Source organism: Notechis scutatus, chromosome 5 (genome assembly GCF_049901735.1).
Source record: "Notechis scutatus isolate UNSWTSFEM ecotype Mainland chromosome 5, rNotScu1.2, whole genome shotgun sequence".
Taxonomy (NCBI): Eukaryota; Metazoa; Chordata; class Lepidosauria; order Squamata; family Elapidae; genus Notechis; species Notechis scutatus.
Window position 1 is genome coordinate 115,687,379 of NC_142013.1, and position 21,736 is coordinate 115,709,114.

A 21,736-nucleotide genomic window follows, 5' to 3' on the forward strand; every position below is an offset into this window, starting at 1 on the left:
GGAAATGAAGGTTTATTATTGGTGCAATCCTGAGAAGCCGAAAGGAAGAGGGAGGGGCATCCTGGGGGCTTCTCACCTCAGAAAAACCACCCCAAGGAGGGACGCCCAGCAGGACCGGCGCTACTTGCAGTCAGCTACAAAAGGGGGAAAGAGGAAACGGCCAAAATAAATAGCAGGGCCTCTATTGAACAAGGGAACTGAGAAAGTCAACCCTGGTCCCTGCTGGCGAAGGGCTTCCTCCCCTTCTCTCCTCCCTCAGAAGAGGCAGGCGGATGAAAAGCCGCCTTCCACCATCACCCCTGCGATGGAGAGCTGCCGTTTCCTCCCGCCTTCCTCCTCCTTTGGCCAACTGTGGGGCTGGGACAAGGGCCGGTCACCAGGCGGCCTCCAGGGGAATGTCGTTCTGCTTTAGTGGACACACAACGTTGGAAGCTGGCTTTACTCTAGGCGCTATTTGGTCTGCATCGCCCCGTCACGGGATTGCTTAAGAAACGTTTGTCATGGGCTTGCGCTTCGTCAGCCGGCTCCACTCGCCGGTGGCGTAGTTCATCTCGAAGATGGTGTCCACCAGCATGGTGGTGCTTCCGCTCCCGTCGGGATTCGGCATGACCTCCGTGTGCTCGCTCAGTTTGATCTGGATCACGTCGCCCTGCTCCGGGCACGGGTTTTCTGGGAGGGGGGGAGGAATCAGAGGTTTCACAATCAGGTCCCTTCGAGGAATTGAGCGACGCCAGGAGTGCCGCTTGGGACAAAAACTGGGAAGGAAACCAGATCCTTCCCTGACAGGCGCACCAGCTTTCCTCCGAGTTCGTTTTCCTCCCTGTGAGGACAAATCTCTCCCCCATCTTTCTCTAAAGCAAGTTTGCATGTCGGTGATTACGGGACCTCCGTAGACACCACACGCCAAACAGAAAGAAAGCCCTCGTCACTGCTAAGGGCCGATTCTTTGCCTAGAAAAATTCTGGTGACTAAACCGGCTTCTCCGTGACTTTTGTTCAGTAAAACTCCAGGAGGCTGAGACTGCTAGCATTTCAACAGGAGGAGGCCCCGTCTTAAAATGGACCCAAAGACTCTAAAATAAATTGGATTTATAAAACTACATTTTTTCCTATCTAGATCTACATCTAAATGTCTTACAAAAGGACCATTAAATATTGTTTTAGATAAAAGTTATGGATTATCCTTATTCCCAATCCACCAAATTACTTAGCAATTGGGCAACGTTTGGGCTTCAGAGTTTAGTGACCTGTTTAGCGACGGATGGTCATTGGCGCCACAAAACGTGGGGTTTCCACAGCAGAAAGGAGCGAGCCCAAAAGGGCCTCTGGGCTGTGCCACACAATGGTCACGAAACTCAAGGGCCCCCTTGTGCTCTCAACAACATCGAGCCATTAAGCCTGCCTGCCCCTGAGATCCACAAGCACCCCAACCAACCCAACAAGGAAAGCCCGGGGCTTAATGTAAGCCTGGTTGCTTGTGCAAGAGCCCGCCCAAAAGCAGGATCGACCATGGATCACCCCTCCCTGCCCCCCTCCCCCCCCTCAGGGCAAATCATGCTCAGACTGACCCACCGGAACCCGGAAGCAAGGCAAACCCGTCAGAGACCAGCACTCGCTCCAAAAACGACCCCCCCACTCCCGCAGCTGCCTCCCATCCATGCGAGGAAGCCTCCTCCGGGGTCAGCTGAGCAGTCCTTCGGAGAGGAAAGCCGCCCAGGTACCCACCTCTGGATCCCGCCATGAACCCGAGGATGAGCGCCTTCTCGGGCCTTGTAACTTTGTTTGCCACCTGGAAGATTTCATGGGCTGCAAACAGCTGCTCCTTCTGCAATGAGTTCCAAGGACAGATTCCGTTGAAAACAACAGTAGAAAAACCATTTCCCCAGGGCTGAAACTCCTGCCACCTTCACCGTACTTCTCTCTCTCTCTCTCTCTCTCACACACACACACCCTGCCCGCTGCAGCCCCCTGCCTCTTTTCCTGTAAGTGGAAACGTCTCAATTCTTTTCATCTCATGCAGGCGCATCTGAGGGTCCCACAGCCCCACCAGATAATAAAAGCTACCAAAATCTAAAGGAGCTTTCTTCTTTATATGCATTAGCTCCATATTAGATATTTTATATGTGGCCCAAGACACTTCCTCTTCTCTCACCATGGCCCAGGCGAGCCAAAAGGTTGGGCCCCCTTTTGGGTCCTTTCTGAGGGAAAGTAACGGCCCACAGCGGCTGCTCCTCCTCCCCAACTGGAGGGGGAGGCCACACGCCCTCCACCCCCCGGCTCTTTCACAGGGGTGGCTTAAGAGCAGAGCAAACGCAAAAGTATTCACGGATTGGTTTCCTTGCTTCCTTAAATGTATTGGCCACCCACCTCCCTATCCAGAGCAACTCTGATGCCGCCCTCCTACACGAGGAAACCGGAATGATTCAGCCCTGCTGGGCCACAAATTCTGCCACTCTGGCTAAAGGGATCCTCCGCCTGTGCAGGAGGCTCAGACCGAAACCGTGGGGGGGAAAAACCCCACCCCAAGTAGCTGGAAGGCCCTGTGCACCCCAGCCTGGCCCGATTCCTTCCCCACTGGGAAAACCCACAAGCAGGCGCCCCCTCCCGCTTCTGCCTTCACACACCCCCTCCTCCCCACCGGGACTGGAGGGGGCTGAGCCCGAGAGGCTTACGGTGAGAGAGAGGCCCTTCTTGGCAGGGGGGCCATCCTGAGGAGCGGTGGGTGGTCCCTGTGTTGCCGGGGAGGTCACCGGAGGAGACACCGGGGACTCGGCGGGTGGGGCTGCTGCTGCCGTTGCTGCTGCTGGCGTTGCTGCTGCCGCTGCCGCCACCGCGGGAGTCGCACTCAGGTTCAAGTGGCTATTGTACATGGGCGTCCGTTGCTTGAACTGAGCCGCCGGGAGAGCAGTGGGCGGGGCGGCCGAAGCGGCTTCGTCCTTAGCTTGCAGGGGGTCCCAGATGGAGCCAGCTGGATGTCAGGACAAACAGGCTGTGAGAGCAGAAGGGCGCATTAAGGGATACCTGTCTGATGCCCTCCCTCCTCCTCCTCCTCTTCCTCCTCCTCTTCCTCCTCCTGCACTTCGTTACGTTCGCTTCTCAGGCGGCACAAAAAAAGTCCACGGCCGCCACACATTCCTTTCAAAAGCGTCAGGCGTGGGTCGGTTTTCCTTAATCTGAATCCCTGTGGTGACCCTGCCCAGGGCTTTTTTTCAGCACAGAAGCCTAAGCTGCAAAGAGCTGCGCGGAACTAAGAACCAATCTACAGGAAAGTCACTGACACGTATTCAGACTTCTAGGCCAAGGGGGCAAAAGAGGGGAAAAACCCCCAACCCCCAAAGGGCCAACGACAGTAAGACGCACGAGGAACGAAGCCGAGGAAGGTCACGTCACCGTGGTGGCATATTCCCAGAGAAAGAAGGCAATATAGAAACAGCCCTCGCCCTTCAGGCCGCTTCCCATGGCTTCACAGCCCTCTCCGAGAGGGTTTTTAGAGTCAGCCTCTTGCAAACCCCAACCGTCTGCGCCCTCATTTTACCCACCTCGGAAGGAGGGAAGGCTGAGTCAACCTGGAGCCTGGTGGGATTCGATCTGCCAAATTGCCGGCAGGCAGCAGGAGGAGCCTGCAGTAACGCACTTTGACCACCGGGGCCCCTGGATCCAGACGGTAGCTCAGAGACTCCGCCTCCTTTACCTTCTCCAGGTTCTGCTTCTCCCTCAGGTGTTATTTTCATTGTTATCGGGACTTTTGGCTTTGGGACGGAATCTTCTTCAAAGACACGCCTCCTCAGCCAAGCTGGGCAATCCCTTCACACAACCCTGCGTTTACGCTGTCATTTAACCCACCCAGATGCTGAAGTTACGGCAGGTACGGGGGGTGTTTTGGTCACTGACCTGGCTGGGGGTCAGAGCCTGGGACGTAAGAGGAGGATGGCACCGCGCTGGGCGCTGCAGGCAGGTAGCTGGTAGAAGCGAGCGCCGGGTCGTTGTTCAGGGAAGTAAGTTTCTGCAAAAGGACCAGAGACACACACACACAACCCCGTTTCAGAGTGGGTAAAACAGCACTTTCTCTACGTTCAGCTGACTAGACAAAAAGCCATCAGGACGACACCGGCCCTTATCAAACCACTAAACTTAAATGCCACTTAAAACCGTGCAAGGAAAAGCCCCGTCCGGCAAAAGTTAAGGTTTAACAGCAGGGAAAACCTCAAGGGAAAAAAGGGGGGAGGGGACCTGGCACCCTCAGAGGGGAACCTGCCCAGCCAGGGACTCCAGGAAGGGGCACAGGGGTTGGGGGCTGCCTTCAAAAGGGGCCCCTTCCCTTTCCAGTGCCGAGGCGTGGGAGCCCTACCTGGGTGGAGACGAGCCCAGCCGCATAATCCGGTGTGGCGTTCTCTACGACCGTCTCCTCCTTGGCCTGCTTGGCCACCACGTCCGTATCTGCGGGACGGAAAGGGCAGAGGATCATTCCCGCTGCTCCGGGTTCCTTCCGTGGGCTGCTCCGCTCTTCTGGAGAAGCCCAAGTGGGGGGGCTCTTAGGGGGCCTTTCACAAAGGCCGGAACCGGGGGGGCCCTCAGCTTACAACAGGGCGTTTAGTGACTAAAGTTACAAGGCCACTGAACGCAGCCACTTGTGGCCCTTATTCCACACACCCCTGGGGCCACGCTGTTCACCTTCAGGCGCTGGAAAACTGGCTCCTATTTACGACGGTCGCGTCTTCCGGGGCCACGTGGTCCCCTTTTGGGGCCTTCCGGCAAGCCAAGCCCACGGGGGCAGCTGAGTTCGCTCAGCAGCTGTGTGATCAGCTCAACTACCCTGATTCGCTGAACAACCGTGGCCAGAAAGGTGGCAACTTGGGGCAGAGCTCCCTTCATAGGCACCTCCCTGAGCCACAGGAGTTCTGGGCTCCATTGTGGCCGGAGGTCAAGGACTGCCTGCATGGTGTCCATGGTGGCCCTGCATGCTGGAGCATTTCAGGCTCTGCGTTCCCAGGGGGACCCTCCCTTCCTCCACCCCCCCCTGAAACGGGGGGGGGCTGCTCCCCAGCCTCACAGACCCCCCCAGTCCCAGCCAACCCAGGAGAAGGGGGGCAGCTCAACGCACCCAACGTCTTCCTCCTCCTCTTCGCTTCCCGCCCGGAATCCACGGCCTTCAGCTCTTTGATGTCCAGGTACTACGGGACACAAGAAGGAAAGTGTCATTTTTCTCCCACCAGGCACTCCTTGGTCGGCCTCACGCCTCGCGGGTTATCCGAGGGAAGGTCTCTTGCCGGTCGCATCTACCCAACCCATCAGAGCAAGGAGGCAGGGAAGGCTGTGGGTCCCACCCCTGAGGGAGATACACCTGGTGGGACCAGGAAGGGCCTCTCCTCCGTGGTGGCCCCCTCTCTCCGGAGCATCATCCCCCCAGAGATTAGAATGGCCCCCACTCCAGCGCTCTTCCGGAAGGCCCTGAAGGCGGCCTGGTTGGGCCAGCGGGCCTGGGGAACCCAGAGAGGGATGGAGCCCACCCGATGGCTTGTGTGAGGGGCTGTCACTGGGGCATGTGTATGTAGGGGTGTGTGTGTAGGTGTGTGTGTAGGTGTGTGTGTGTAGGTGGGGGGGGTGATTTATGTTTTTCCAGATTTTGTTCTACTGCACTTTATTAATTTATTTGGTTCTTTCTGTTAAGTTTTGATTGTTTTTTTTTATTTTTTATTTTTAAATATGGTATAACATTGTGTAAGCCGCCTCGAGTCACCCTGGGCGAATAGGCGGCAATATAAATCAAATAAATAAAGGCTACAAAGCTCGGAAGCCTTTCGTCCTCTGCATTTTAACATCCAAGAATGTTTTTGGCCTCCTCGTCCCGAACCCAAAGGAGCAACTGCTGGGGTTTCCCTTCTCTTTGAAGAGTTTGTCTGTCTACGGAAGATCTCCTTCCTTTCCCAAAGTCTCTCCTCTCCTCCTGTGGCCAGACTGTTCCCACAGGACAAGGGCCACGCACTCTCTTTCCGGGGCTCATGTTTATCAACATCCGCTGTTAAAACGTCACGTTCTTAAGCGCATTTTGCTCCTGGATTTCAGCGCCGTCTTCTCAGGGCGCGTTGGGGAGGCGGCCCATCAAAACCGCACATTATTCTCTAACTTACAAAATGCACCCAGTCTGGGAGACCTGTTTTATAAAGTGTATCGGTTTCAAAATGACAGAGATGAGAAAACTGACTTTAGCAAGCAGGAAGGCGGAAGCCTAGAAACAAAAGGCAACCCAGGGGTGGGATTTGTGCCCTCTGTGCTAACCCAACAGGAGTCCAATTCGTGGCGAGAGGAAGGGCTTCTCTGGTCGGAAGCACTGTGGGGATGTGACCTTCAGGGCCGCTCCTTCAACTCCCTCTCCTTTCTACAAGGAAACCTGCTGGCGTGGGAGTCCCAAGGGCCATTCGGGCAGAGTGCAACGCCGCTGCCGCATGATGAGGCCCAAGGGAGCTCCAGGGAAATGCCGGCTGAGATGAGGGCAGGAAGGCCTTGAAGTGCTTGGAATGGCCGAGCGGAGCAGCTTCTAGAACCGCAACCAACAGGGACGACATTCCTAGCTGTTGGTGGGGAGAAGCAACACAGCGTCCGGGGGGGGGGGTGGCCTGTTTCGGAATACAATTTACACGCAGGAAAAGCGTCTGAGGAGGAGGAATTCACTTCCAAACACGCTCGTCTGGGTACCTTGACGCCTCTCTCCTTGCACAGAGGCACTTTGGAGGACAGGATGGGGGTCCGGTTCCCCGTGGGGCTGAAGACGATGGGCGCGGTGGGGTTCCTGAAGGGAGCTTGCTTGGGGATCCCTTTGAGTGGAGCTGCAGACAGAGAGAGAGAGAGAGAGGACAAGGCGCTAAGAAAGGGCCCCTTCCCTGCCCTCGGAGAGGAGGCCGGGCCCAGGGAAGAATGCGGACAACCCGTCCAATATGACCGCCTTCGCCTTTTAACCCCCCCACCTGCCCCCGTGAGCTCCCGTTCTCAAGACTCAACTAAACCACGACAGCGAAAGAAACACAGGTGGACTTCAGAATGGGCAGGATGGCTCTCGGGAGCCAGACCCAACCGCCCAACCCCAGGAGTCACGGGACGTCCAGCGGTGCTTGTAGGCTGCCCGGATGACCCCGGGAATAAAACACCACATCTGGATACCAAAGCCCTGGGCTTCCAGGAAGCTTCCTCCTGCCTCAGGACCACCAGAACATGTGGATACGGGCAGCTCCCCTCTCTTCCAAGGGGCTCCCGGGAACGCCAGAGGAGAGGCCACCTTGCAAGCGCCTCCTGCTGGGGGCCTCTTCCTCTTGCAGCCCCCCACATGGGGGAATCCTTCCGTTATCACTTCTCCTAAGGAGAAGCCGTGGCGGTCCTGGCCACCCCACCCCCTCACGCTGACTGCCTCCTGGAGCCTGCTATCCTAGGCCATCCGGGGGACACGGGGCACGACTCAGAAGGACAGAAAGAAGGTGGCCAAGTACATCAGCCGGTGCTCGCTCACTTCAGGTCTTCCTTCTCTGGGCCGGAAGCTCCAGCAGGCGTTCTTGTTCCAGGAGGAGGACAGACCGACCGCCCCGGCTTCTGGCTGACTGACCGGCCCTCCTAGAGGGAGGGCCCCACGGGGTCTAAGCTGTGGCAACGCCGGCACCTGGCCGAGTCTTCTGCCCCCGTTTACAGTTTTTACTCTGACCAGCTTAGAAACGTCCTCCTGGGGAGTTTCTGGTATCCCATGTGAAAACGTTCACGGGAGACGCCACAAGTCGTCATGCAAAAGGTTCCTTCTCTGGCACAGTGAGGAGGAATTGAGGCCCCCCAAAAGGGACTTTCCGAGCCCCGTTGTGGCTTGTGGAAGAGGCCGCTGGCCCTTTTGCAGAACGAGCCCTCCGGAGAAGGGCCAGAAGGGACGAGAGGCGAGGCCACCCACCCGCCTGCTGACCTCGTGGCTTCCTCCTTGGGGACCCCGGCCTGGAGACCCCCACCCCTGGGACTGCTGGGGAACGAAGGGGCGCTGGCCACCACGGGCGCCTCCAAGAGGCCTTGGGGGCAGGAACTCCCTCCACAGCAACCAGGAGGAGAACATGCCCAGCCACAAAGCTGGACTTTTGCACAGCCCCAGGAGCGCCATGTGGCTCATGGCTCACCCGAAAGTGGGAGTCTGAGCTGGCCAACGGGAGGAGCCGCCCCCCACTTTCTCCGGGGAGCGTCTTTCTTCTCCAACCTGGCACTTGAATCTACCGCCTGCGCTGCATCCACCCAGGATCCAACACCTGGGGGCCATTTTCTGCATTGCCAATTGATCTGAAGGCTGGAAGTGGCTGCCCGTAGAAAAGGGGGAGAAAAGGAAAGCCTACTTGTTGTGTCAATCTTCTTCACCAACCCTCTTCCTTTGGCGTGAAAAGCTACTCCGGCCGTCTTCTTCAGCTGTTGCGCAGTTTCAGCAGCTAAAGGAATTGCAAACATCTATTTAGCATCCAGCTTTAAAAGGGCAGGAAAAATCACACATTAACTTTAAAGAAAGCTTTTAATGCAGCATTAAACTCGACTATCCAAAAGGAAGATAATCTTCGGCACTAACTTTTTTTCACGTTTAGGGTTTCCTTTTGCAGTTAACGGAACAGAACACAACAGAACACAACTTTCTAGGATAGCCAGATGCAAATGAGGGAGAATTTCTTTACTTAAGAAGTTTTGTAAAAGAAACAGAAAATCTGTACAGGTTTCATTTGTCAGTCAGACATGAAAAAGCCTATTTCTTGCTCAAATCTCCTCTCTGCTGCATTGGGGTCCCACCCTCCATTGTAAGTCGCTTCTTTGAGTTCCGTTGTAACTTGGGACGGTCCCTGAACAAGCTGCTAAGTCGGGGCTCTTCAAACTTGGCAGCTGTAAGGCTTGTGGACTCCAATTCCCAGAATTCCTCCTCCTCCTCCAGGCCTATTAGCTCAGGGATTCTGGGGGTTGAAGTCCACTGGCCAAGACGGGAGGCCCCTGTGTTAAGTCGAGGGCTGGCGCGCTCCCTGCCTGCTTCTCCCCTACTCCTCGGCGTAGGGCCACCGGGGCTCAGCTACTTACACTTCTGCAGGAGCTCCGCTCGCAGAGTGGCACTTTTGGGCTTCCGCTTCAGCTGGAAGTGTTTGACGGGAGGCGTGAAGGGCCCGGCCAAGGTGGTCAGGGCGTTTTTGTTCAAGTACTGGCATTCCAAAGGCAACATGGCGGAGGATTCACAGTCGCTCACTGGGTCAAAATACAGGAGTTCAGCGTCAAACGAGAGCAGCCGGCGGGGGGACGATGGGAGGGTCCCTCCGGAACGCAAACGCTGAGACCAGGGGGCCTCCTCCCTCTTGGCTCCCTAGTGCAGGAGCTGCGGAGGAAGACCCTCGCCCCTCAAAAACAGGTTGGGGAGGGGAGGGGGTTGATGCCCGGTGGGAGAGGCCCGAAGGACCGGAGGGAAGGTTACGGCTGCGGGAGAGGTTGCCCTCAAAGGTGGGCAGGAGGCCTTGGACAGGGATGGTTCAGAGGGCGCAAGGGATGGTTGGGTGCCTAGGGCTGGCGTGGGCACCGTGGACGTGGGGGCTGGGCTCTAGGGCTGCCACAGAAATGCCCGGCCTGGCCTGGTGAGTCCCAATGGAAGGGAGAAATGGCAAGGGCAGGATTGGGGGGGAGGTGGCTAGAATTAGGCTCCAGAAACAGGAAGGCTGGGCCCTCCTGAGCAGGAGGAGGGCAGGGGAAGGCTTGGCGGGGGGGCCCTGGACCCTCATTAGGTCCCCCTTTCCCTCCAGAGAACCCCGGGGCCCCCCAAACCAAGCCAATCCGAGGCTTTCTTCCTTTTCACTTATTTGGAGCCTTCCGGTGTTCTTGGGCGCCTTTTCCTGCGTTTGAATCCTACGTTTCTACCCTCTTGGTTGTACCGAGTGTTTTTCCCTGACTGAGTTACGTGGGAGGAAGCAACTGGGAAGGTCCCCAAAGAGATGGTGACCAAAAGAAAACCCAACAAATCAACAGTAGACGGGACCAAGCAGGGGCCACGTCAGCGGCAAAGAGTCCGCTCCTCTCTGGGCTTGTTCTGGCCTCCTGGCCGGCGTCTCTGTCCAGATGGGCCAGGCCAGACACCCACAAGCCCAGCAGAGGATTCTTGGGGGGTTCCTGAGGAAAAAGCTGCTTGTCAGGAAGTGGGGAGGGGGTCATCAGGGGTAGGAGTTCCACCACTTTGGGCCTTTGGGGGTGCCAAGAGGGGGAGGTGAAGCGACACTGAGCCGAGAGTAACTCAGGAGGAGCGCCTGATACGAAGATCATCTTTCTGCAAAGGTGAATACAGACTTATTATTTATATGCATTTATAAACTCTAGGTAAGAATAGGATTACTACACCAGGTGCGTGCATTTGGACACCCTTCCAGGCAGTATTCCACATCACCTTCAACTTAGTCTTGACACCTGGTAGCTGCCCGGACGAATCCCCCAAATGTTCTTGGCCAAGTGTTGGCCATGGCCTCCTTCCTAGGGCCGAGGTAAAGGGACTGGCCCAACGTGGAAGGCAGGACTCAAGGCACCCAAGCCCGTTGTCTCAACCACTACACCGAGTTGGCTGCGTATTCAAGTCAGCCCAGCTGCATAGGATACACAAATACTGAGCGTGGCGTGTGTGCAATGTCATTACGAGGCCGTGCAGTGCTACCCTCCTCCCGATGCAACCGGTCACACCATTCCTGCCCCCTGCTTGCCAACCGTGGGAGAGAAGCCTCCCCCTCCCTCTGGAGAGGCCTGCCAAGGGCTGCTGGGTCCCTTGGCAGAGATACTGGCAAACCTTTACCGCAGGCGGCAGGTGGCACCTGGCCACAAGAGACGGGCTCCCCTTTTAGTCCCCGGATCCTAAAGAGGATCGCCGAGAAGGGGGGGTCGCTTTCCCTTCCACTCCGAGCCGTTCTTGTGCCAGTTCTGCACAGCCCACGCCTGGCACCTGCCCTGGGTGCCCTGCCAGCCTCCTGCTGACTCCCCTCCTCGTCCCAAACAGGCTCCCTGGCACCCCATCACCCACCCGTTGCTCCAGAGGCCTCTGGAGAAGACGGAGAAACTGGGGGGACCTGTTTGCCTCTGCCCGAGACCCTCTCTAGCAATGCACCGAAGGTCTGACGGGGAGGGCAGCCTTGGCACGAAGCCCCCGCCCCCAGATGCTTCCTTGATCGCAGCGCTGCAGGGAGGCAGCTTCCTCCAGAGGGCACTATTCAGGCAGCGGGGGGGGGGGAATCGGCCAGAGACCAGAGGCTGCCTGCTTCTGCCGTTTTGCACACCCCGCAGGGGGCTCCGCAGAACAAGCCCGGCCTGTCCCGAAGCCGCTTGCCAAGGATCAACAGCGTGTTTGAACTTTGGCTCATAAGGTGAGACAGGCATCCCCTCCCAGAGGAGCTCCCTGCGTGGAACCTAAGAGCGCTCGGGCACCGTTACCTTTCTCTCGCAGTTCTCCTAGGATGTCCTGGACATTGGGGTTCTGCTCTTCCAGATCAAGATTAAGGGAGCCAATATCTGGAAAGGATTTTAAAATGTCAGCCACCATCAAGACCCAGGGGTCTGGATCCAAAGTAGCCAGCTGGATAATTTTCGTCAGGGCGCCTTTCATCTAGGAAGAAGGAAAGAAAAGAAAAGAAAAGAATGAAGGAATGAATGAATGAACTAAAGGGGTGGAACGTTCAAAGTCATCTGGGACTTTGTTTCTGAAGCTCTACAGAGCAGACTCAGCCCCTCCGGGAACTATGAACAGGCCGTGCAGAGACCCAGGAGCAGAGCTGGGCACATGTCATGCCAGCGCCAGCTCCTCTCTGCAATGAACACTGCGGGGGGGGGGGAGGGAATGCTCTGCAGAAGCACCAGCACCCCCAATAAAGCTGCCATCTGACAGAATCGACAACATTTTCAACGTGCGACTGAAATACTGAAACAGCAGCTGTATAACGGAGCTACCATCTCTTTTCAAAGTAAGGAACATACGAGGCTGCATAAAATCCATGCCACTATTTTGAGTCCTCGTTGTCCGGCTGCAGGACTCCAGAATCCTGACCAGACAGGCCTTTCCTCCCTGGAGCCTCCTTTTTGAGAACCCAAGCCCTGAATCGGGGAGATTTATCAGTAAAGTATGCCCTGGATCTCTCTACCGCCAAAGGTGATGCGAAGGCTGTGAGAAGCCTGCAAGAGCCTATATTTAATGCCTAGAGAACCACATGAGGATTGGCAGCTGGTAGAAACGGCCACCTGCCAGTTTCCCTGTCAACAGAAAAGTATCAGATTCGATAGGAAACAGGCAAAAACCACGAGGTTGCAGTCCATCATTAGCTTCATCGTAACAATTCACAAAAATGAAATTTAGCTTTTTACACGGGCATAATTTTGGCCTGTAACCAAGAAAATTCTTCTCAGAGAGAAGCATCATCAACTGGGCTTGATCCAACTCTTAACTCAGACAATTTCAAGGAGAGGGAAATTAATCCAAAGTCTTAGGAGAGGCCGGTTCCTGCGTAAAGGCTTCTTATGGGATCATAAGGATTAGCTTCAGCTACCTGCCAAATGTCATTTTTAGGCTCTTATTTTGTTCCGGTGTTGGTTTCCCCCCAGTTCATATGGATAAATGCACGTGACTCTATCCTTTCAGACAAGTGTTAATTCTTTAACTGTCTTCCCCTTCTTCTTTGACCTCTTGGAAGTTATTGTTTATCTCCCAGTAGAGATTTTGGAGAAAGCTGCAGGGTGGTGGACCATGGTGATCAAAAACTACCTTTTTTTGAACTGAGGAAGAAGCAACTGTCCAGGGCCAAATTAAACAGCTGCTTTTTCCCAAAACAACCGGAGGTGAAACAGTTTGGCTACAAATGCACAAGACAACAACGTCGCCACCACACAAAGAAGGAAAACCCAAACAAGGTCCAGTTGAGACTAGAAAGTTCGCGAATGCTAAAATATTTTACATATTCGGCAATCCCACAATACAGTATTTCAACTTCTGCTCTTACAGCAGTCCACTGCCTTTCACAATGAATAATTTGAAAATCAAGGTGTTCTTATTTACTGTACAGCATCAGGAAAGTTTATATAATTGTACTGTAATGGATAGTTATTTTCCAACTTGCAGTTAAGATTATTCCATTATTTCCCTCCCATTTCCCAAAATCTGAAGAAGAAAAAAATGGTGCTCCTGAATTTTAAATGTCTAATGGAGATCCTCCATCATCCAGGTCCCAGTTGCCCCAAAGGTGCTTTTTCCAAAAGGCAATTGGGCTTTCTTGTTATTTTCCCCCCTTGGAAAGCATTTCGCTTCTCATCCAAGGAGCTTCTTCAGTTCTATTCGGTTCTTCAATTCTCTCCACTGAGAACTGAAGAAGCTCCTTGGATGAGAAGCGAAATGCTTTCCAAGGGGGGAAAATACCAAGAAAGTCCAGCTGCCTTTTGGAAAAAGCACCTTTGAGAGTCCTGAATTTTTAGTTACTATATTAAGAAACCACTCATACAATTTGAACATGTGGTGAATATGCAGCTTCTCCCAATCTGGTTTCAAGGTTCTAAAATTCAAAATATTGGCTGCCAAGCAAATAAGATTAGCCTGCCATTTCATTTCTCTGAGACAACAGGGAGTCCCATAAGGGCCTGGGACCCTGGGAAGCTTTCAACAGAAGGCATAAAAAAAGCCAAGTCACACACACACACACATAACACAAAGCGCCCAGCAGCGGAGCCTCCTCAAATGACCGTCCACAGAGGCAGGGAGGGAGCTGCATCCCGCTCCCCTGGCCTGGCAGAATCCCAAGTTTTTAGGGCTTGGTAACAGGCCGGCCGGCAGGCAGACCCGGAGCTGACCTAATCACAGAGGGAATGAGGCTATTTGAAGGCCCGGCAGGCAAGATTTCCGACTGAAGCAGGCTGGCTGGAAACCCTGGGCTTTCTATTCCAAGATATACGGAAGGCACCACCCACCTCTGGGGGTGGACTCTAGTGAGACGACCTCCTGAAAGAGTCCAGTTTATATTCTGATAAAATGGGAATGACATACATATATATTAAATGCTAGAATACACTTCACTACCCAACTGGGTAACATCACCAGGGACATGGAGTGCGGGCTTTGCTCCTTGTAGCCTTGCCCTGCCAGCAGTGGAGGGAGTGTGGTGGTTTTTCTCCTTGTTAGTTCCTTGATTAGGACATTGTTTTCTGCTTGGTTGCTTGTCTGGTGTCAATCCCTGCTTATCTAGCTGCTGCCTGCTGGAGATGATGTGTTCTGCTCTTTATGTTCCTTGCTTTGTTTTTAATTGGCTATTTTGAATAGCATATACACCTGGTTTATCTCTATGTGCCTGTTGATGGTGATTTGCTTGAGTGCCAGGCTTCCAGAAATTCTCTGGCGTCTTTGGACCATCTCCCACCCTCTGAAACTATGGTGAAATCTGTCCACATCTTGTGCAATTAAGACGTTTTTATCCTATCTTCTGACTGCATGGATGCACTCGGCTAATCTTCTGACTGCCTGTCCTGCCTAGTGCTATTTGGGTCTTTGCACTTGTGTTGTAGGCGACTCTTGGGTTTCTCCTTGGGCCAGAGAGTCTTTTATGTAAGAGGTTTCGGAGAGCTTTAGTAGTGGGTTCGTGGGTGTGGTTCTAATAGGGGCCTGTTGGATGTTTCGGGGGGGGGGGATTGTGTATGTAGCGCTATCCTTTTCACAACCTGTTGCAACAGGTTATGTTGCAGTGGGCTAAATGGCACTTTTTAATAAAGTTGCATATCCATTTTTTTGGAAGCGGTTGTGTAGGCGCCTTTTCCCTTTTTTCTGGTGTTCTGGGTTGCTGCAATGCCTCTGAGCTTGTCTGAATAATGTTCTTACCCAGCACCTGTTGGGGGAAGCCGGGGTGTTACTTTGGCAATGGAGCACTTGGTGACTGGGAGTTTTTAAACATTTCTACTTTGCTGTTGCTTCTTCTGGTGATGAAGATATCCAGGAAAGGTACCGTGTCGTTCTTTCCTTTCCTTGTGAACGTTACTCTTTGAAGGTGTTGTTGTTTCATGTGTCACCTCTACTTGTTCCTTTAATTATGAAGGCGCCACCTACATAACGGATCCACACTGTTGGTTGCATCTGTGGGAGTGGCATAGTTTCCAGACCAGCATGTCTCAACCTTGGCAACTTTTAAGAGGCCCAAACTTCCAACTCCTAGAATTCTTGCCAAGCTCCTCTAAGTATTTGCTACTCTTCTGGGGACACCTTCATCCTTCTTGGGGTCCTCCTACACTCCTGGACAACAGCCCATGACCCGCCTTCCCTGGAGAGCTCTCTTCACCTTCATTAATGATCTGTACTCTTCTGTACTCTTGAAAACTGGCTCGCGGTCTTTCCCCTGATCCTTCGTCCTACGGATACAAGATTTCAAGCATAAAGTATAATTGTTGCAGGATGCAAGAATTACAGGAAGGTTTGGATTACCTAATTGGGAATTGATGTGAATGAAAGAATGGATTGTGTTAAGGAATACAAGGTTAACACTGGAGGGATAATTGGAATGGCATGTTTTTTTTATGGTATGGGAAAAATAAAATCCATGGCCACTTTGAAAGACATTATGTAAGAAACACCTTATTGTTAATATGGGGGGAAAAAATAAGAAAACAACATTATTTGAAGATTCCAGTCTGGCTTTTGACAATGGAAGTGTTTATATATCCAAATGTTCTCAAAAAGGGGAATATTGTTGGATATAAAGATGTTTTAAATGAAAAGGGTGAACTCAAAACAAGAACTCAATGAACAAGGGATTGATATGAATTGGTATTTATGCAAATACATTCTAGGTATGAAAAAGATGCAAAAGAGGAGGGGTTTTATGATAAGTTGACAGAATTGGATAAAATTCTCACAGGAAGAGGAACTATAAATTAACAATGTCAACAGCATACAAAGAGAACCTATACAAGATGTTTTATAGATGGCATCTTGCGCCAGCAAGGTTGGCAAAGATGCTTAAAGGTAAATCAGCTAAATGCTGGAAATGCCATCAGACACCAGGATCATATTATCATATGTGGTGGACATGTACAGAAGCGAAAAGATACTGGACAAAAATACACTTACGGTTGGAAAAAATGATAAAACAACATATAGACTTAAAATTCAAGATATTTCTATTGGGAATTCTACCTGATAACTATAGTTAAGAAAAAACGTATTTGATTATTCATATCTTAACAGCAGCTAGAACTGTTTTTGCTCAAAACTGGAAGAATAATAAGATTCCTACAGAAGAAGAGGTGATTATGAAAATATTTGAATGTGCAGAAATGAATAGATTAACACTGGAAATTAAAGAACAAGAAGATACAGATTATATGATATGGGATGTATTTTATAAATGGTTGGAAAACAAAGAAATTGAATGAATATAAGATAAGAGGTAATGAGAATACTATGAAAGAGAAAAAAGGATGAAACTTTTAATATGAATTCAACTTTAATGATATATTTAACATGAATAGTATATTAAATATGAATATGTGCACAAGATATATGTATCCAGTTAACATACCATTGAATTGAAAGATGGTCATTTTGTAAAAGAAATTTAAAAAAATAATAAAAAGATTTGAAGCGTAAAGTATGCAAAAAGCATAACTTCAAGGGGGAATATATACGGTACCCAATACTGTACATGTCTACCTTGGGGTTCCTACTCCTAGCAGGGTGCGAGGATACTCTGGTCCTCCTGCTGCTAAATCCTCACCCCACGCCTCTTGCCTCTCTTCTTCCCTCCCACCGGTCTGGCTTCTCTCCAAAGAAGGCCCTTTGAGCTGGCTCGTGCACCGGATAACCAATTAATCAGCTGCCTCTGTATGCCTTCCTGCTACTCCCACCTTGGCCAAGATCTTCCCTCAGGAAAAGTCACACCATCGGGATCATTCAAGCCTGACCGCTTTCCCCAAAGTCAGGAGATCAACTCCACAGCTCCTTCCTAACGCCTCTGTGGGGTTCCATTTCTGCCGTCGTTTCCCTTCGTGCTAGTTACCTGCCTGGGACTGGGGGCTGAGATTCATCCATGTTCTTTTAAGGGATAATAACTAAGAATAATGCAACAGCAGGAGCAAATTTGGGGTCACAGAGTTCTGGTCTTCCTTAGGCATGGGAGCCAACTCAAGTCATCCTGCACCTAGGTCTAAAGGAGAAAAGGTGCTTTTCTGGAAGTGGGGAGCATTTGCTGTATTTATGCCTTGAAGTGGGTATTCTTCCCCCCTCCAACCCTGGGCCTACACTGTACTGGACAGAGGGAGGAAAGTATGAATGAAGGGGACAGTGGGCAGGGCACCAGGACTTTGCCTCCAGCTGCCAGCTAATCCTTAACTCACATCTTCCAGAGACTGTGTGGCTATCATGTGGCCCAGAAAAACACTTTAAAAGAAAAAAAGATGTATGCACTGGGGGCTTTCCCAACCTCCTCAAAGCCCGTTTTTTCTGCTTTGGATCCAAATAGCTGCACACCCCTCATGCAAGCAGTTTTGAAGCAAGATATGGGGTGCATTCCTGAATCCAACAGGAAAGAGACGGACTCTCAACACTTGTAAGAGGACACTGGCTGTTTCCAAGCAACCTACAGGTGGGAGCTGAGCCGCCTCCCCATCGCACTGGAAGATCCTGAGCACTGAGCTGTCTCCACCTGCCCACCTGCTCATTCCCCATTGGGGAAGGAGAGGGCTCCTTGGAACTCCTCCGCCTTTCCTCTTTCCACGAATAAGAGTTACTAGTCCGAGCTCAGAAAACCCGGTTCCTTGTTTCCTGGCCAGGTTTCTGCCAGAAAAGTTGGACACAAAGTGGCATCTGCTGATCTAACAATTCATTATGTAGGAAAGAAACAAGGTATTCTCAGTATTTTTTTTCAAGAATCACTTCAGAATTCTGAGCTATTTATTCATCCAGGCCTTTTAGCAGAGTTTGGTATTTATTCTACCTGCTTCTTAGTAGGGTAGAATGACTCACTGAATATTTGTGGTCCACATTCCTCTATGGAATTCAGGGTGATAAACATTGGAGGCTACAAACAGAATTCCCAGAGGCCAACGCTCCCTTCACCAGGTGTTCCAAGGACATCTAGACTAGCCTCCTCTAATATACGCATCTCTATCAAGAGCAATACCGTAGATAACTATCCCCATTTCCCCATATCAATGATCATGAAGACTGGAAACAGGAGCTAGGATGCCAACAAATGCAAAGAGGAACACCTTTAAGGAGATGGTTTTAATCAGCCTGCCTGAGGTCCAAGGCAGGGATGGAGGCTGAAACAGGAGGAAGAAACGGACCAGCTGGATTGCTAACAAATGATTTTTCTGGAATGCAAAGTGAAGGGCCGTATGACTGCCCAGACATACCCACGTCACTTTGGGGCCAACAATGCCAAAATTGTTCGCCAGCAGCGGTGTTCGGTATTTATCCACCCCTGTAGCGGGAAATATACTTTGTCTTATTCCAAGCTGAGTAAACACAGAGGAGCGAGTTGCGGGTGTTGTACTTGTGTCAGGCAAACCCAAAGGCAGGTAGGAAGGTGTTTGACCACTCACACATGCTTGGAAATACAGAAAGAAGCGACAGCACGCCTGCTACCCAGAAATCCAGTCCAGAGTGGCAGCTAAGGGAGGCAGGTGGGGGTGCTAGAAGCCCAATGCGGCATCCATTCAAAACAGGGCGAGCCAGAGAGGCAGGCGGGACTGGTGAGACCCCAGTAGTCAACTGGCAGAGAGTTCCCTGGGCTGCACAACTGAGAGCCAAGGAGGAGAGCAGGAGGCAAGTAGGCAGGAACAGAGAGGGATCCCTGGAGGCTCCTCTGAGTAGCCCAGCCGGTGGTTAGGAGCACCGACGTCTTCGCTTCCCGAGGAATGAAGGAGGTCTCCCTTGTTTTGGTGTCTGAAGCTGCTGCCCCATCTTGGAAGTGGGCACCCTGCCAGGATCTGGCCTCTCGCCGTCTCTTGTGAGGGGAGTTGGTCTCCTACCTATGCCTCCCGAGCCGGGCAACTTGACGGATCTCGCACACGCACCCCTCGGTCTCCGAGACGTCCTGGGGCCGGCATTACTGCCCTGCCTGCAGCTGCCTGGCAGAAGGATTTCTTTTTACGGCGGTCCCAGTGACAGGAAAACACTCATTGCAGTTCGGAAGAGGTTACCGGAGCTGCACAAGACTTTTGCCGGCACCTTTTCTGAGCCTGCAGGTCTCTCTTTATGGGCGTCCTCTTCTCCTGTTCTTCTCCTGGTCTCACCTTCCACCCTGAGGCCATTTTCTGGGAGTCTCCCTCCACGGGGGGTTAAGGGGGGGAAGAATGGGGTCCAACCTTCATGAGCTTCTCCAAAATCCAGGGAAAGAGCTGCCGTTCCTCGGATGGTCCCTGCTCAAAACTTCCCTCCGCAAAGCAGATCGTCCCACAAAACAAGGAACAGCACAAAAGACGCTCGCTCCTCCCCACCCTCCGTTGCAACGAGACCCTGAAGCCCAGGGACTCCCACCCCCTTCACGAAGCCCCTGGCCCTTAAGAAACACCCTCTGGAGCAGGGGTCTCCAGCCTTGGGCCCTTTAAGCCTAGCGGACTGCAACTCCCAGAATTCCCCAGCCAGCTTTGCTCTGGGAGTTGAAGTTCACCAGGCTTAGAGGGCCCAAGGTCGGAGACCCCTGCTTGGGAGGGGCTGAGGGCCAGGCAGGACGGCCAAGAGGAACCACCACAATGGCCTTTGAATGGCCCCAACAACACTTCGGGGGGGGGGGGGGATTTACGCAGTCCTTCACTTCCGACCACAACTGAGCCCACCCAAAATGTTTCCATCCCTAGGCGAGGCCGTTGTTACATTTTACGATGTTTCTCGGCATGGTCTTTAAGCGAATCACTGCAGCTGTTAAAGTTAGCCACACGGTTGTTAAGCAAATCCCGCTTCCCACATTGAAAGTTTGCAAAAGCGGATCGCAGGACACCCCCACCCCAGGATGCTGCGACCGCCATAAGTACGAGTCAGCCCGCCAAGCGTCCTAATTTGGATCACGTGACCCCGGGGATCCCGCAACGGTCGTTAAGTGGGAAAACGGGTCCCGACCCCCTTCTTCCAGCGCCGTTGCCACTTTGGACGGTCCCTGGACGGGCGGTTGTAAGTGGAGGACCCTGGCCTAACCCCCCGAGTCGAAGGGTCCGGGGCTCAGGCTGCTGCCCGACCGGGAAGGGCCCCCAACAACAACCCCCGAGATCAGCTCCTCTCGGCCGGGAGACCCCAACCCTCCAACCGCCAAGCCCCCCGCCTGAGCCAGGAAGGGGAGCCCCCCTCCCAAAACGGGGGAATAAGCCTCGGGGGGGCTTCCGCGGGGACCTCGCCGTGGGGCTGCGGGACTCCAGCTCCCATCGGCCACGGCGGCCCTGGAGCCGGGGGTGGGTCTCTCTTTCTGCCCGCTCACCTCGTCGACGGCGCGGCGGGGCAGGTGGAGGACGCCCAGCAGCAGCTTGAGCTTGACGGGCGAGGAGAGGCCGTGGAAGCAGAGGCGGATGTTCTCGATGACCGAGGTGGTGAGCAGCGAGGCGATGCTCGGAGGCGCCCACAGCTCGTCGGCCGAGCCCAGCTTGTTGTGCAGCCACAGGCCGGTGTCGCTCTCCCGCATCGACGCCATCTTGGGGCCCAGCCGAGGCGCGCGGCGGGCATTTTATGAAGACACCTAAAAGGGGAGGGGGGGGCCCCACGAGCGAGGCCCCGGCCCGCCAGGGATCAGCGACGCCGTCCGTAACGCAAGATGGCGGCGCGCGGGACGGAGGGAGGGTGGGAGGGAGCGCCGGGAAATGGCCGAGCTGGGAGGAGGCGTGGCGCGTGCGCTTGACGTACGTCAAGATGGCGGGGCGCCTCCGTCTTTCGTCCGTTTTTCTCCTCAGCGGTTGCTGGGGGGATACGGACGAGCCGAGTTCGCGAAAGATCTGGGCTGGGCAATGGGGGGCCTCGGCGGAGAACGCGGCAGGGCCGTTTCTCCACCAAAAGAGCCCCCCCGCTCCCGTCCCGTGTGTCTCCAGCCTCCCCATCTGGGCCGGAGCGCCGCTTCTCTCCCTGGCCTGCCATCCTCGAGGCTTTGCCTCGCTTTTCTGAGAGCAGACTGGCGGGAAAGAGGCCCCGAGATAAGGGGGAGGCCGGCGAAGTCTGCCCAAGGCCTCCTTTACGATGAAGCACCGCCACCCTCCTCCTCCTCCCCCCCATCATCACGGGGGGGGTGGGGGGCAGGAGATGAAGGCCCCCCGGGGAGCAGGAAAGCAGGAGGAACCCTCAGTCGGAGGGGGGGCTCCACACATTTAAGGCTCTCAGGATTCCCCAGCCAACCCTAAGTTTGTACAGGTAGTCCTCGACTTACAAATGGTTCATTTATAGTGACCATTCAAAGTTGCAGCTGCAGTGGAAAAAAGGCGGCTTTTCCACACAGCCGTGGCAACCGCCCCGGGGTCTCATGGTCTAAATCAGGGGTGTCCAACCTTGGCAACTTTAAGACTTGTGGACTTCAACTCCCAGAATTCCTCAGCCAGCAAAGCTGGCTGAGGAATTCTGGGAGTTGAAGTCCACAAGTCTTAAAGTTGCCAAGGTTGGACACCCCTGGTCTAAATTTAGGCGCTTGGCAACTGGTTCACCTTTACGATGGTCACAGCGTCCCACGTGATCCTTTTTTGTGACCTTCTGACAGGCGAAGCCAATGGGGGGAGCCGGATTCACTTAACAACCATGTTAC

General features: G+C 53.4%; 2 protein-coding genes across 3 annotated transcripts in view; one reads left to right on the forward strand and one right to left on the reverse strand.

Annotated features, from left to right (window-relative positions):
• Window positions 1-20,779, reverse strand: NELFA (negative elongation factor complex member A). 2 transcript variants are annotated; one of them, XM_087967625.1, is made up of 11 exons: window positions 20,435-20,779; window positions 11,436-11,607; window positions 9,066-9,227; window positions 8,348-8,437; window positions 6,693-6,823; window positions 5,101-5,170; window positions 4,348-4,436; window positions 3,891-4,002; window positions 2,672-2,967; window positions 1,725-1,824; window positions 1-669 (listed from the first exon to the last, which is right to left on the reverse strand). In XM_087967625.1, the coding sequence occupies exons 1-11, from the start codon at window positions 20,642-20,644 to the stop codon at window positions 485-487; spliced, it is 1,617 nt and encodes a 538-aa protein (XP_087823751.1). In that variant the 5' UTR covers window positions 20,645-20,779; the 3' UTR covers window positions 1-484. The 2 variants fall into 2 exon arrangements, with proteins under 2 accessions (XP_087823751.1, XP_087823752.1); XM_087967626.1 differs by having other exon boundaries at window positions 3,891-3,984; window positions 4,333-4,436; window positions 20,435-20,716.
• NICOL1 (NELL2 interacting cell ontogeny regulator 1) overlaps window positions 20,469-21,736 on the forward strand; it is an 11,277-nt gene continuing 10,009 nt past the window's right edge. The window contains exon 1 of the mRNA XM_087967628.1: window positions 20,469-20,543. Within this exon, the coding sequence (XP_087823754.1) occupies window positions 20,523-20,543 (21 nt within the window). The 5' untranslated portion in view covers window positions 20,469-20,522. The remainder of the gene's footprint in view (window positions 20,544-21,736) is intronic.